Source organism: Symphodus melops (genome assembly GCF_947650265.1).
Source record: "Symphodus melops genome assembly, chromosome: 4".
In the NCBI taxonomy this organism is placed as follows: Eukaryota; Metazoa; Chordata; class Actinopteri; order Labriformes; family Labridae; genus Symphodus; species Symphodus melops.
In genome coordinates, this window is record NC_136694.1 from 30,169,322 (window position 1) to 30,184,284 (window position 14,963).

The window sequence follows — 14,963 nt, forward strand, 5'->3', positions numbered from 1 at the left end:
AGATAGAAGTGATTGAGCTGCAGCTCCACGATGCAGAGAGCTGATTGGTTAGATGTTCACAGGCTGACTTCCTGATGTCGAGGGGAAACTGCTCCGGAGCAGGTTCAGTGTCAGAAGCATGAGTCAGGTTTAAGGGAGCCAGTTTACCTCGATCACAAAGTCCAAACGTCCAACCAGAGATGCTCCCGCGGGAGAGGGAGACCACGTGCGTCTTCAGCTTCTATTTTTGGTGCTTTTTAGAAGTGAAAAACAAGAATACTGAACGTGCTGTGAAGAAGTCAGACTGTGATCAAAGACCTTCAGCTGACACGTTCAGAGACAGCCTGACGTCTGAGCGTTTGAAAACACCCGCTGTCGCCTCCGACGTGACTTTGCAGTTTCTTTACTGTTAACGGAGGCGCTGCTCGTCAGCCGCCGGCCCAGCTGTGTGCAAAGTCTGCAACAACAGTAGGAACCCTCCCTAAGGCCCCCCCCCCATGGTGCAAAACACGAGGGAGACTTGACCCCCCCCTGAAAGACTCAACAGCAACATGTTGTTGAGTCTCTGTAACTGAAGCCTTTAGGCTTCACGTAAACTATGATGAGAGTGAGGGGGACAGGAAGAGACAAGAAACCTGGAGGGACGGAGACAAGGGCTGATGGAAGAAGTTAGAGAGAGAGAGAGAGAGAGACAGAGAGAGAGAGACAGAGAGACAGAGAGAGAGAGAGAGAGAGAGAGAGAGAGAGACAGAGAGAGAGAGAGAGAGACAGAGAGAGAGATAATGAAGCGTGTGTTTTCAGACAAAGAGAAAAATGTCCTCGTGTTGCATCTTGTGAAAAAGAAAAACGAAACGCGTCTTTAGATTTCCTCTGACTAGTTTGAGTTTTGGAGATTTGATGATGAAGGTGAGGAGTCGGGGGTGTGCTGAGAGAGAGAGAGAGAGAGAGAGAGAGAGAGAGAGAGAGCGAGGAGGGGGAAGTAAATGTGCTGCCTCTCTTCACTTTCACCTTCACTGTCTCACTTCCCTCGTTGCTTCGTTCATCAGATTTTCGGAGCGCAAAAGAGGCAGGAGGGGAAAGACCTGGAGCAGAAAAACATGAAGGTGTGTGTGTGTGTGTGTGTGTGTGCGGCTGGACCTGAGTCATTAAGTGCTGCATTGTAGAGGGGCGAGAGAGAGAGAGAGAGAGAGAGAGATTGGAAGGTAAAGAAGAGGGAGCAGAGCGAAAGAAGAGAAGGGGGTGTGGACGGGGGAGGGATTTTGGGAAAGCAAGAGAGAGAGAGAGAGAGAGAGGCACTCTCCTGGAACGAGGAGAGAAGAGAGCGAGGCGAGGGACGAGTTGAAAAGTTGTGATTAGCAAAAAGACACAACAAAGGAAGAGTTTGAAAAAGAAGAAGAAGAAGAAGAAGTGGGAGACGGGAAAGAGTGAGGAGAGAAGAAGAAGAATCATCTGTGCATCGTCTGACTCGTGCGGCTCGGTCAGTCACCCGTCCGTCATCCGGCATGGACAAGGTGGAGCGAGTGATGAAGATGGTGAAGAGGATGTCGCCCAGGAAGAAGAGGAGAGAAGGAGGAGGAGGAGGAGGGAGAGGGGGAGGTCCGGGAGAGCTGGAGAGCCCGGACACGCTGTGCGACGAACTCTGCCGCTTCAGCCTCTGCATCAGCGGTGAGAGGACGCACCAGCCACGTGTGTGTGTGTGTGTGTGTGTGTGTGTGTGTGTGTGTGTGTGTGTGTGTGTGTGTGTGTGTGTGTGTGTGTGTGTGTGTGTGTGTGTGTGTGTGTGTGTGTGTGTGTGTGTGTGTGTGTGTGTGTGTGTGTGTGTGTGTGTGTGTGTGTGTGTGTGTGTGTGTGTGTGCTGTGACTGCACAGGAAACAGACGACTTTGTTGTTCAAACTGAAAAAACGTGCAGAAGTAAACAGGACGGTGGTGAAGTGTGCTGACGCCTCAGTCATCGTGCGTTTGTTGCATGGTGATGAAGATGATGATGATGATGGCGATGATGATGATGATGGCGATGATGATGATGATGGCGATGATGATGATGATGGCGATGATGATGATGATGATGATGGCGATGATGAGTTGATGTCGATATCTTCCTTTGATCTCCAGCATGTTTGATCTGTAGAGATAGATTTATACTTTAATTGTGTCAAAGATATTTACCGAAGACGAGATGGTCACTCGACTGGAAAAGTAATTCACTATCAATATTCGATCTGTTTCTTTACCCACAATGCCGTGCTGTCATTAAGCTTGTCCTTTAAAAGCTGCCGTACTTTGACGTTATGTTGTTGTCATGGTTACACGACGATGCAGTCTCTTTTATTTTAAAGCTCCTGTGTCACTCGAACCTCAGCATGAAGTCGTCCTGTAAGTCATCGTCCTGGCGTGTAGCCGTGCTAGCGTCCGTAGCTTCTTCCTTAGCGTCTACGCTAGCTCTCTGCGTGGAGTCTAATTTCTCAGGTTTCTGCGACTGCTTTTGGTGGTTTCGGTGAACTTCACTTTGACCTCGGCAATATAAAAGGTGACGGTGAGAATCGTTGCGTTGTCGGGTTCTTTGAGCTTGATGGAGGGTTTGTCACACCTGTCCAATCAGCACCATAACGCCAATAATCTGGTAAGATAGTCGCTTCAAAGCAGCCTAGCATCGGGAACACACCCGCCATTTTTAGTAAGGGCAGATAATCCTGAAGTGTCGCCGAGGTTTAAGGCAGAGTGCAGGAGTTTCTGATTGTGTTGCAGGTGTCAGTAAAGCCATCGAGGTATCGATGGTGCCGTTACCGTGACGATCCCACATCAACATGCAGCTCGTGGTGGAGTGAAGGAAAGTGTTTCCGGCAGCGATCCATAAGTTTGCTTCTCGTCGCTGTCTGCTGCATCACGCCGACGTTAATAAGTCGTTGCTTCTAATTAGCTCCTAGCTGGCTGCTGCGGACGCCGCGCTTCGTTAGCCACCTCATGTTCTTCAAAGACTCGGGGAAAGTGTTTCACAGAGGGGTGCGGAGGTCTGATTTTTTAACTGGCTTTGATCGTACACAAACAGCCCAGTAAGGAGAGAGAGAGAGGGGCGAGCGAGCGTGGTGGACGACGTGCTGAAGAATAAATATACATGTGTGATAGAGTGTAACTCGCCCCTCTCTCTCTCTCTCTCTCTCTCTGTTGCTGCCTCCCTCATATTCATCAAACAATCTTTGTAATCACTCAGCAGCAGCCAGACTTCAAACGCCATCAGAGAATCAAACATGAGAGCGCAGGCGGGGCGGGAGGTCACTTTGAAAACAAGAGGCCTCACAAGCATTTAAAACACCCCCCCCCCCCCCACACACACACACACACACACACACATTCCTCTGCTCCAGCACAAGAGACGACATGTGTCATTTACTGGATGCTGTTCGGCAGCACATCTCCCAGCATGGATGTTTAGTATGCTCGCCACGAATCCTCAAATGTTGATTCAACAGGCACGTCTCAATGGCGCCGCGTCTCTGACAAAGCTTTGCTCCATCCTCCGTGTTACTTGAAACTGAATCGAAGAGCAGTGCGGCCTCTGAGACTCTGACGCCTCGCTCGCGTCTTGTCGGTTTAATGTTGGCGTGTGTGTGTTTTGTGATTCTACCAGGCGGCGATGTTGTCAGACTTGAGTTAGTTTGTTTTAGATCTGAAGGTGGAAATGAAGGTCGTTAGAGCGAGAGCCCCGATCCAGCAGGACTGAGTGCTCGCCAAGCGGCTGTGTTAAAGAATGAAGCCGAACATCCTGCAGTACCTGGAGTGTCCACTAGAGGCTGGCTGCAGAAGCACAGGAAGTCACATACACACCCATTCAAACAGCCTGTTTTTACAGCAGACATGAACATGTTTACAGATCGATCAGCTCACACCGTACGAGTGATGAATGTATTGATGACTCATCAGTTTTTGATTTGATGAAGGATAAGAGTTCACTATGACTTGATCATGATACAACGCCGCCCCCTTACTGGCCGTAGTGGCAGCTTGAAATGACCCCCGGGGACAAATAAAGTTTTTTGATTTGAATTGGTGCCTCCAAAAAAAACCAACCCTCAGACTTTGATCAGGGCCGGTGGAGGTAAAAAATCAGGCGGAGGTGCCACGGAGTTAAGAAAGCAGGAGAAACCCTGCATGAGGTAATGACCAAACCTCAGTGTAACTTTGCATCGCCTTCCTTGTTCCCTAAAGGTTTGATTCTGCAAAATATGAACCCCGTCTCGACAGCAGGTGCAGCATTATTCTGTCTGAATGAAGGATGTACTGTTGACAAAATGGCAAAAAGGTGCCGCAATGATTGCCCATAAAGCCTCTGAGCATCATTCTGTGGATGGGCCCTGCAGCAAAACAATCCAACGCCACCTCAGGCAACGTGCTTGAAAGAAGGACAAGTGAAGAAGAAGCAGGCCGTGCAATCGGAGGGAAACACTTCTGAACCTGCAGCACTTTGTTTTCATGTCTGAGTCAGAATACAGAATAAAACTCTTCACTGGCAGCGTTTTAGTTTAGGGCCCTCGTCCAATCACTGAGCTGCATCCACTCCTAAACTCACCTGCTGCGCTCTCATTGGCTGGAGGAAACGACCAGAACAGTAAAAGGGTCTTCAGTTGCACAGGTAATGTTTCTTTAACAGTATCAGTAGTAACCTGCTCAGCCTCTGATAATCCAAACCGTGCCCCAGAACCTGAATATTCCCCAGAGCTGCTGATCCTCTGCTATGTTTCCATGAGAGCCGATTGTCATCTCCACTCTGCGTCTTGTAATTGGGCTGCAATACATTGAAATGATCAGCTGCACGGTGAAATGCTGCAGCATCCGACACATCATGCAAAGTAGATGTTAGCGAGCGTGGGGAATAACTTCCAGCTGGAAGCCAAATCCTGCGTCAAACAGTCAAAGCTGCACCGGAGCAGGAGGATATACAAACCCTGCGGTACACCTCAGGCGTGTTCGGGAAGTCTATAAAGTGACGCTGTGAGAATTTTTATTTAACCTCTATAAACTCCTTCAGCCTATCAGAGAGAGGAAACACTATGTTTAAGTTACTGCACACAAGAGAGCTGAAATACTTTTTTTAATAGTTAGTCAGGGAGCAAACTCCAAATCTACTTAAACTACACAAACTCCTGCACACTTTCTAACCTGCAAAAATAAATAAAATAGCAACCTGTCGGTCTCAAAATGTGCAGTTACATGGCGTGTCCACTAGAGGCTGACCCAAGGATCACAGGAAGTCACACACACACACACACACACACACACACACACGTGAGGCAACAAAACAACAAAAACATTTTTACAGCATAAATAATGCAACATGTTTACAGCCTGGTACACAAAACCAAATGTGTCTGATTTTAATTTTATGAACGTTTCGGGTTCTTCATAGTTCGGCGTGTAGCTGAGCTGATTGACAGGTTTGGCGCCGTGTCACGATTTGTCAGGAGACTTAAAACCCGCCTCAGCTCTCAGCCTGTCGTTAGCTGGACTCAAAGTTAGCCTGACTCAGCATTTCCAGCATGGCGCCCCCTGCAGGACACTTTTCCAGTAAGTTCATTTAAAGTAAGACAGACTGTCGATTGCTTCCCTCAGCGCAGTCTGTTTGATGAAACAGAAGTGCAAAGTAAAACAAAAGAAGATGTGCTTCATTCATATGTGGAGAAGACGTCTCGCTGCTTTCTGTAAAATCACAGAATAGCCAGAAAAGTCCCACTCGTGATAGGACAAAAAGCCCCCTTAGTGGAGGATCAGATTTAAAGGGGGTTCCATGCCATCTCTGCCCACGCCCCCTGGTTCGTTTCCATCTTCCCCCGTGTATTTATACTCATTTTCTGACAAGCTAAAGTTTCCTGCACCCAGATGTAAGGACTGACATGTGCACAGGTTTCTCCACTTCAGCATGACTTTAAAATAGCAGCTTCCTGTGACTCCGGCGGGTTTGGATCCCGTCACTCTGCTGCAGGATGTTTTCCTCCCCCGAGAAAACAGACTGACAATTAATCACCGGGGTGACAGCTTGATGTTAGACATGAAGTCACTCCACAGATAGTGACAGATGACAGACTGAGACTGAAAACGACCCACCTGAGGGTCTCCCAAGGTGTCTCTGACTTCTTTCATATTTGGTCTAATTTAATCCAAAGGTAACACAACGACAGAATAATGTGATGAGCCGTTCTCATCAACATCTGGAGGGTCCAGTTTGAAACTCTAGACTGCATCACAACAGGCTCCGGTTTGTTTGTTTTTGTTCCTACCAATACATCAATGTTTAGGTTCATTGGGGAATCACAGAGTTCTTCTCTCTGTGTCCAATCAGACGTTGCGCTTTGTGCAATTGAATTTGAATGCCCCCCCAGGGATGAGTGAAGTGTTTTTAATTGAATTGAATTGTGCCCTTTGTTTCTGGAGCGCGAGCGCAGCGGAAATAAACTTGAAGCATATTTGAAACAGAGCGGCACTGCTCAGCCGTCTTCACTTCATTCTGCGATGCCGTGAACCGTCACAGGGGGCGTGAACCGTCCGAGGGGGGTGAACCGTCACAGGGGGCGTGAACCGTCCGAGGGGGGTGAACCGTCCGAGGGGGGTGAACCGTCACAGGGGCGTGAACCGTCCGAGGGGGGTGAACCGTCACAGGGGTGTGAACCGTCACAGGGGGGTGAACAGTCACAGGGGGGTGAATCGTCACAGGGGGTGTGAACCGTCACAGGAGGGTGAACCGTCACAGGGGGGTGAACAGTCACAGGGGTGTGAACCGTCACAGGGGGGTGAACCGTCACAGGAGGGTGAACCATCACAGGGGGGTGAACCGTCACAGGGGGGTGAACAGTCACAGGGGTGTGAACCGTCACAGGGGGGTGAACCGTCACAGGAGGGTGAACCATCACAGGGGGGTGAACCGTCACAGGGGGGTGAACAGTCACAGGGGGGTGAATCGTCACAGGGGGTGTGAACCGTCACAGGAGGGTGAACCATCACAGGGGGGTGAACCGTCACAGGGGGCGTGAACCATCACAGGAGGTGTGAACCATCACAGGGGGGTGAACCGTCACAGGGGGTGTGAACCGTCACAGGGGGTGTGACCCATCACAGGGGGTGTGAACCGTCACAGGAGGGTGAACCATCACGGGGGGTGTGAACCGTCCCAGGGGGGCGTGAACCGTCCCAGGGGGTGTGAACCGTCCCAGGGGTGTGAACCGTCACAGGGGGCGTGAACCATCACAGGGGGCGTGAACCATCACAGGGGTTTGAATTTCACGGAGCTGAATGGCGGTCTGAACACTAAAAGAATGAAGAGGTGAGTTGTACCTTGATTTCTCGTTATGCTGACGTTTCTTCCTAATCAATCAAAAGATCCTAAAAACCTGCATCAAAGTCAAAGATGACTGTGGTATAAATGATCAAACTTCCTGTGAGTGGGGCTTTCAGCATGTTCTTGTTATTAAGGCCACGGATACTCTGCTGTTCATTTAATAGGAAATCTGCATAACTATATTCAGGGTTCTTTGGTCTTTGGCATATTTTAGTGTATTTTTAGGGGCAGATGTTTTTTCAGAAGTGACCCAGTTTCTCTTCAGGGATCAACACAGCTCATCTTATCTTCCTACTTATCTTATTGGCTGCATGTGTTTGCACACGGATACTGGTTCCATCACGACGCAGTATTGTATGGCGTTATAAGACGGCTGGACGCGTGGAGCGATGCATGCTGGGACACTTTAAAGACTTGTCGTTTTGCACAATCCTGAAACTGCAAACTTTACTGAGCGGCGATTCTGAAACAGGAAACGCTACTTTCATCTACGTACATGTATGAAATATAAACCACGTCAAGACCTACAAGAAATCCTCTTCCAGCCACCGCCGAAGCCCAACAGGAAGTCCGCCAGTTGGATTTAAATTTTTAAAAAAATGCCTCATTTTAGGGCCTCATATTTGAACAAATCATCGCCTACTTCCTGTCTGTTCTTGCTGTTCCACCATGAGTTGTATTTCTGCCCACACCAGCGTCTACAGTCGGACCAAATCAACAGGAGCGATACATCACGTCTCGTAGATATGAAGAGAGCGTCTCTGTGGTTATAAAAAGAGGAAGAATCCTGCTGATATTGGAGTCTGAATGTGAGACGTTATGGCTGCTGTGTGTGTGTGTGTGTGTGTGTGTGTGTGTGTGTGTGTGTGTGTGTGTGTGTGTGTGTGTGTGTGTGTGTGTGTGTGTGTGTGTGTGTGTGTGTGTGTGTGTGTGTGTGTGTGTGTGTGTGTGTGTGCGCGCTCATGAGACACATTTAGCAGCTAAATTTAGGTGTTAAATCCTCCATTTCTTCTGCTCCCATCATCTCTCCACCCCCGGTCCTCTGTGGAGCTCCCTCCTTTGGTCTCCCTCTCCTGTCGCCCTCTCTCTCTCCCTCGTGCCCTCTCTCTCTCTCTCTCTCTCTCTCTCTCTCTCTCTTTGGATGATACTACAGTTGTGTGTGGGTGGATGTTTCACTCCTCTCTCTCTGCAGCTCTAGAACCTTCTAACCTGCAGCTCTATGTGCAGTTTGTCTTGCTGCTAATGCTGCTGTTTTCTGTTTGTGTATAAATTAGCTTTTTTCTGTGTGTGTGTGTGTGTGTGTGTGTGTGTGTGTGTTCGTGTAAAACAAGAAGTTACAGTGAAAACCACAAAAGTAATTATGTACAACCATAGATTATGAATCTCCCCTGTGTGTTAATGTGGAAGCTTAATTAAAGCTCATATTTATCATGCCACCAGTCGTCATTGTTTGAGCAGTGTGCTGTTTCTAATGGCAGCTGCTGCTGTTACAGAGCAGCTGCACACTTACACTACTTTGTCAGATTTGTGAGCTGATAAACCTGCACAGACTTTTCATGCATCATCTTAACATCCCCGCCGCGATCTGTGGGCGGGTGGCGCCGCCAGCCGTACGCACTGTGAGTCGATAAAAACGGCAGATCACGTGGTTCATTTTGAAGTGAAGTGCTGTTTGAAATCCAAATATTCGGCAAAAATATGATGTGCACTCGTGTCGTTGCTCCAAACACAGAAAAAAACCCAAAACATTTAATCTGTCAGTACTGTGTCGGCCCCCTCCTCCAATGGGGGCCCTGGGTAGTCCCACTCTGGACCTCCCTACAACGCCCAAAAAATCCACCTGAGTAAAAAAGTCCAAATATCCTCGTAAGCAGCTTCACACTCACACAAATCTCTCCCGTTTTTCCACTTTGCCGTTTTTCCATCTCTCGTTCCTCCTGAAATCTGAGAAGAGCGGCGTCGAATTCGCCGTTTTCTGCCAGAGGTGGAAAAACTCATCTAAGCAAGACAAACCTCTCATCCCCTTCTCCCCTCTGACTCCTGACTCCCCCTTCTTCTCCACTCTCTGTAATTGATCCCATCTACGGCACGGCTCCACTTTACCTCTCCTCCGTGCACTTCTTAAAGCAGCTCATCCTGCTGAATGTAGAAAGTGAAGAGTCCACATGTACGGCTAAAAAAGGAAGAGAATCAAAGTCGTTAAAACTCGATTTTAAGAGGAAAATCTTGTTGTTGTTTCCGGGCTTGTCTGGAGATTCCCACAGCGTGAACTTCAGTTTGTCTCATACTTGTTTTTTTAAGCTCGGCATGAATCAACATTAAAAGCAGCAACGTTTTGACAGCAGCGACAGTCAGCAAAGTGAGGATTATCCCCTCAAGAAGAGCGGGAATTAAACACGCCAGAGAAGTTCACTTTCTCAAAGCTCAAATCCTGGAGCTTCTGGTGAAGGGGGGGGTGACCCTGATCCAGGTCTACACTCCATCCCGCCCACGACCTATCTGACCTTCACTTCAGGGTCCAAAGTCTCTATGACTCTTCTCCTCTGTCGCCCCCTGGTGGTGAAACGAACCACCAAACTCCATTTGATCTGCAGTCTTTTTGCAGCTTTATGAAAAAGATAAAGACCCAGCTCTGTATGAACTCCTGCGACCTCCATGATGATGATGAGGATGATGATGATGATATTTAGGATGGATTTAATGCTGAGTACAACTCTAAAGAACAGCTGTTGATGTTGTGCTCTGCCTCTGGTCACTTCCTGTCAGCACCTCTGGTCACTTCCTGTCAGCACCTCTGGTCACTTCCTGTCAACACCTATGGTCACTTCCTGTCAGCACTTCTGGTCACTTCCTGTCAACACCTCTGGTCACTTCCTGTCAGCACCTCTGGTCACTTCCTTTCAGCACCTCTGGTCACTTCCTGTCAGCACCTCTGGTCACTTCCTGTCAGCACCTTTGGTCACTTCCTGTCAGCATCTGTGTCCGATCAGACTTAAAGCTGTTGGTTGCTTTTGATAAAAGTGTTTGTTAAATGAATTTTAGACTTAGGACACAGTTGCCAACAAAACAACATCATCTGCAAACAGCAGAGATTTTTAGATTTTTAGGCCCCTAAACTGGAAACCGTTTCTGGTGCTTGTCGGCCTGCTCCCCTGAGAATTGCATTTTCCGAGTGTTCATTTCTTGGAAGGTTTAATTTGCAATGAGACGAGAAGTATTTAAGATTATTGTCCATCCAGAAGCTCATGAATTCAGGGAAACTTCTTCCTCACTCGTCTGTAGCTGCTCTGAATGCCTCGACATGATGTTCTATAATAAACAGCAGCAGCAGCTCTCCGCTGCCTGATGGGGGCGGCCACTCGTCTGGATGGGTACTTGACGGGGGGGTTGATACTCAGAGCCGGAGGTTGAGTTGCTGATTGCTGGTCGCTCGCCGGGAGAAAGAGAGCGGCTATCAGAACCAGTCAGGCCCAACTCAGCGAGGCTCTGACAGATAAATTGGCTGTTTGCTTCAGTCTGAAGCGTCCGGGTCGAGAGCTCGATTAAATGGAGGCTCTTGTGATAGAATCAGGATTACCAAACCATGTGCTGCAATCCAGTGACTCCTGCAGCCATGACACTTTAAACCAGAGCTTGCCGAGACGCCCGTAATTCAATCCAACTGCTTTAAAAAAACATCATCCGGATGCTTTGAAAGCCACATTTCACCAGGGAACAAATGAGTTTTTTTGCAGTTTAGCTGATTGAGAATCTTTCTTCTGCTTCCCTTAATAGAGTCTGACCTTTCTCACTTTGATCAATCAGCAAAGTCGGCAATTTGCGACTCATCTATCATCTGCCCCGGGAGGTCGATTAATTTCACCTCCTGTGTTGGAGCTAATGGAGTCGACCCAGAAAAGGAAACTAAGAGGGGAAGTGCTGCTGCAGATTACACCTGGAAGTGTTTTGATGGTTACTCAATTTGCTTGTGGATTTGATTGGCTGAAAAACTGGGAGGTTTAAGGGCAGGCTCGCTTTTCTGATTCAGCTAAAAAAAAAAAAAACCTTTACTGTCAATTCATCAGAGTCCTGTAAGGCTGATTATGAATGTTATGAATATATCTGAGAGTGCCGTCAGTCCATCCAGACTCCTCCTGGGGGATCTGGATCTACCTCGGGGTCTCCTCCCTGGTGGGTGGACTTTGAAGTTCTCCATAGGGAGACGACGTGGAGGATTCAAACCCCCTCAGCTGACTCCTTTAGATGCTAAAGTGTAGCGGCTCTCTGAGTTTGCTTCTCCCCCTATAAGGGGGGGAAACTTATTTTGATCTGCGATCTTGTCACGACTCATGACCACAGAATGAAGATTGACCTTCCTGTAAGCTCCTCCCCTTCGAGGCCACCTAGCTGTTGATCTCAGCGACGCACGTTGCAGTTTCACTGTACATGTCGACGCACCCTCAAACATTCTTCGTCGTGCAGAAGGTCGACGTGAGGCCTTCCCACGCGGTGCGTTTAAAGACTGCAGCTCTGCAGGGTGTCTGAGCGTCTCCTTCTCTGCTCCATCCTTCATCTACTCCGGGGAAGAACATCGTCAAACACTGTGCTGCCATCGATGGAGAGGGAGGAAAGTGCCCCCCCCCCCCCTCTCTCGCTCCCTCGCCGCGTCTCGTTCTCCTTGATGCTATTCGGAGCATGAGGAACATCATGTGTTCTGTCGGAGCCTGTGCTGTCATTGGAAATGGAAACTTGTGCTCGCTGCATCGCTCCCTGAGTTCACTCAGTCTGGATTATTTCATTATTTCGTTTTTCTGGGTTGGAAACGTCACCGCTCTTTATTTAAAAAGTTACACTTTTACTGTATGCTGTTGGGGGAAATGTTTATTGAAGTTCTGTAAAGTTGTTGAGCGGGGAACAAGACAAGGACGAGTGTGTGACTTTACTGTGTGAGGAGGAACACACAATGTCTCCACAGCTACTTTAAAGGACGAGATGTAAAACCCAAGGTCACTCAGAAACACTGAACGGACGGCTCCAATGACAGAAGGGATCCTTTGCAGATCAGGAAATAGTTTACGCTTCCCAAAGCAGGATTTTGTTTCTTCACTTCGGGCTTTGATCAGAAGAAGCAATCCACTGTTTTCATGCAGAGAACCATGATGGACGTGGAGATGCTGCTTCATGCATGTAGGACGTCCCAGCGTGATGAAGCCAATAAAACATATGAGAAGAGACTCCCTGCTCCCCTCAGCTGCAGCTTGAGATCCGATCTATGGAGAAAACAAGGGGGCGAAGGACGGTGCAGGGCCGACACAAGCACCTGTGGCGTCCCTCTCTCTCCACGACAAAATGTAAAGCAGAAAATCTCTCCAGTCAACAGCCAATTCATTTACTGTACCATGCAGGAAGAACTGTGATTGGTTATCTGGCAGCTTTTATCATGCAGTGTGAATGTGTGTACGCTGCAGCCTCTACCATCAGTGTGTGAATGGATGAGTTCATACTGATGGACTCTTTACTCTGCTGCAGCCTCTACCATCAGTGTGTGAATGTGTATGAATGGATGAGTTAATACTGATGGACTCTGCAGCAGCCTCTACCATCAGTGTGTGAATGTGTATGAATGGATGAGTTAATACTGATGGACTCTGCAGCAGCCTCTACCATCAGTGTGTGAATGTGTGTGAATGGATGAGTTCATACTGATGGACTCTTTACTCTGCAGCAGCCTCTACCATCAGTGTGTGAATGTGTATGAATGGATGAGTTCATACTGATGGACTCTGCAGCAGCCTCTACCATCAGTGTGTAAAAACGATGCAAGCTCTCACGTCCTTAAATTCAGACTTTTTTTGTGTCCCAGGTCGTTAAAATGGAAGAAGAGAATAATATCAGGAAGTGCGTCATGGATCAGTTTTATAAAGTGGGATCGTTTAAGAGTCAAATGACTTGAATTACAGAGCGCTCTAAAGTGGAACCATTACTTGGTTATATCCACTCGTCCGTCGTCTCAGGGGAGGAGCGGCGTGCAGAAGAAGATTTCTGAATCGGAGGAGCGTGGGAGGACATGTGATCTTTGTCCTTCCCTCCCGTCGTCTCTGTGTGTTTGTAAAGGACTTGGTTTGAATGGAGAGCGCAGTGGAATAAATATCCCAGATTGTTGCCTGCATGGATTCATGCTCCAAACAAACGATCAAACTCAGAGAGAGGAGTTATTGCAGGAACAGTATTTGGATGATTCACCATTTGAGCTGTCACATTTAGGGAGATTTTTGCCCTGCAGCGGTTCCTCTCATGTGGAAGTCTGCAGTGACAGTCTGTTTGTCCACCGGGAGAGTCGTTTCATGTCTTTATACGGGCGAGAGAGAGAGAGAGAGAGAGAGAGCACACAGTGTCACACTGAGCCAGACACGGTGAGAAGTGGTCATTATTTCAGCTTTTAGTGAAACAGTCCGACTTTGGATGTGAAGTGGTGACAGAAAACAAAAGTGTCACTTTGTGCCTTTAATTTTCTTTCAGCCTCTGAGTTTAGAAATGTGTTTTTACAAAAGAGTCAGAGAGGGAAGTTAAACTTCAGTTCAAACTTTTCTAAAGAACACAGCAGCCGTCCTGATGTTTTAACGGTTTTTCAGAGCTCTTGTAAATACTCTACTAGCTTGATAAACGGTTCAGCTAGCTCGTCAAACCGCTGATTAGATCGATGAAGCATAACGGGGTTGATCCAGATCAAGGCTGTCAAACCACTGGGTTTCATCCAATTAAAAAAACCCTGTTTCGTCCACTGGATGGCGCTATAGTAACTCTGTTACACAAGCAAACTGTTTATAGCGAGGCTGAACAAGTAGGCCAAGCCAGTCCTTTGTGTTTGGTTTCACTTCAGTTTATTTGGTGAGATTGTTTCATCCATTGCTCAGCTTTTATTTTTCTCTCTTTAATTTCAACCTTCTCAACCCTCCAGATGAGTTTCTCCCGGTTTGTTGAGTTAACACAGGATTAATATGTGGAAATGACAAATGGAGATTTGATACCTGGAGAGTTATTTTCTTTCTTTTATTTAGACGAAGTCTAAGTTTCAATCACTGAGGCGTTGTGTTCTTTAAATTGCATTTTTTTCCTCAGAATTTTGAACTAAGTTGAAGTGTTTTGTCAAGAAGATTAATTGTGATGTGCACATTTTCTGTTTCTGCTTGTTGGACCAAACGAAAGCAAAGAAAAGAATCTGAAGTTGTTTTTCAGTCATGATTTCACCGGTCCGGCCCGCTTGGAAACAGATTTTCCTCCTGAGCTAAAATAAGTTTGACACCCCTGATCTGGATGGATGAGACTGTGTGTGCATGTGTGTGTGTGCATGTGTGTGTGTGTGTGTGTGTGTTATCATGTTACTGCTTCACACTATTTCAGTTCGAGTTGTAACGGCAGAAGAGAAAAGTTCAGCAGAGAGAAGGGAGAGATTTTTGCTGAGCATGTCTGCAGTCCTGCTCACATGTAAAGATAAAAAAGGAAACCAATGTGGCGTCAGGGTGCTCGGCTCTCTGAGGGGACGACGCAGCAGCAGCGGCGGCAGCGGCGTCCTCTTTCTGCAGCGCCACAGGCCCGGGGAGCGAGAACCTGTGTTGTTGCATTGTGGGATTGAAGCAGCAGTGGGTGCTGTTTGCTTTTGATTGCATCACAGCAAAGAAA

General features: G+C 47.7%; 1 protein-coding gene and 1 long non-coding RNA gene across 4 annotated transcripts in view; one reads left to right on the forward strand and one right to left on the reverse strand.

Moving 5' to 3' along the window:
- grip2b (glutamate receptor interacting protein 2b) overlaps positions 1-14,963 on the forward strand; it is a 149,689-nt gene that overhangs the window by 59,777 nt on the left and 74,949 nt on the right. For 2 of the 3 annotated variants that reach the window (XM_079341612.1, XM_079341613.1), the window contains exon 1: positions 893-1,644. The exons of the other annotated variant lie outside the window; for it this stretch is intronic. In XM_079341612.1, coding sequence (XP_079197738.1) covers positions 1,482-1,644 — 163 coding nt within the window. In that variant the 5' untranslated portion in view covers positions 893-1,481. Of the gene's footprint in view, positions 1-892; positions 1,645-14,963 lie in introns of those variants that run through there. 3 annotated transcript variants of the gene reach the window in all.
- The window catches only part of LOC306822609, a 138,074-nt gene that overhangs the window by 1,526 nt on the left and 121,585 nt on the right, over positions 1-14,963 (reverse strand). The gene's annotated exons all lie outside the window — the stretch shown is intronic.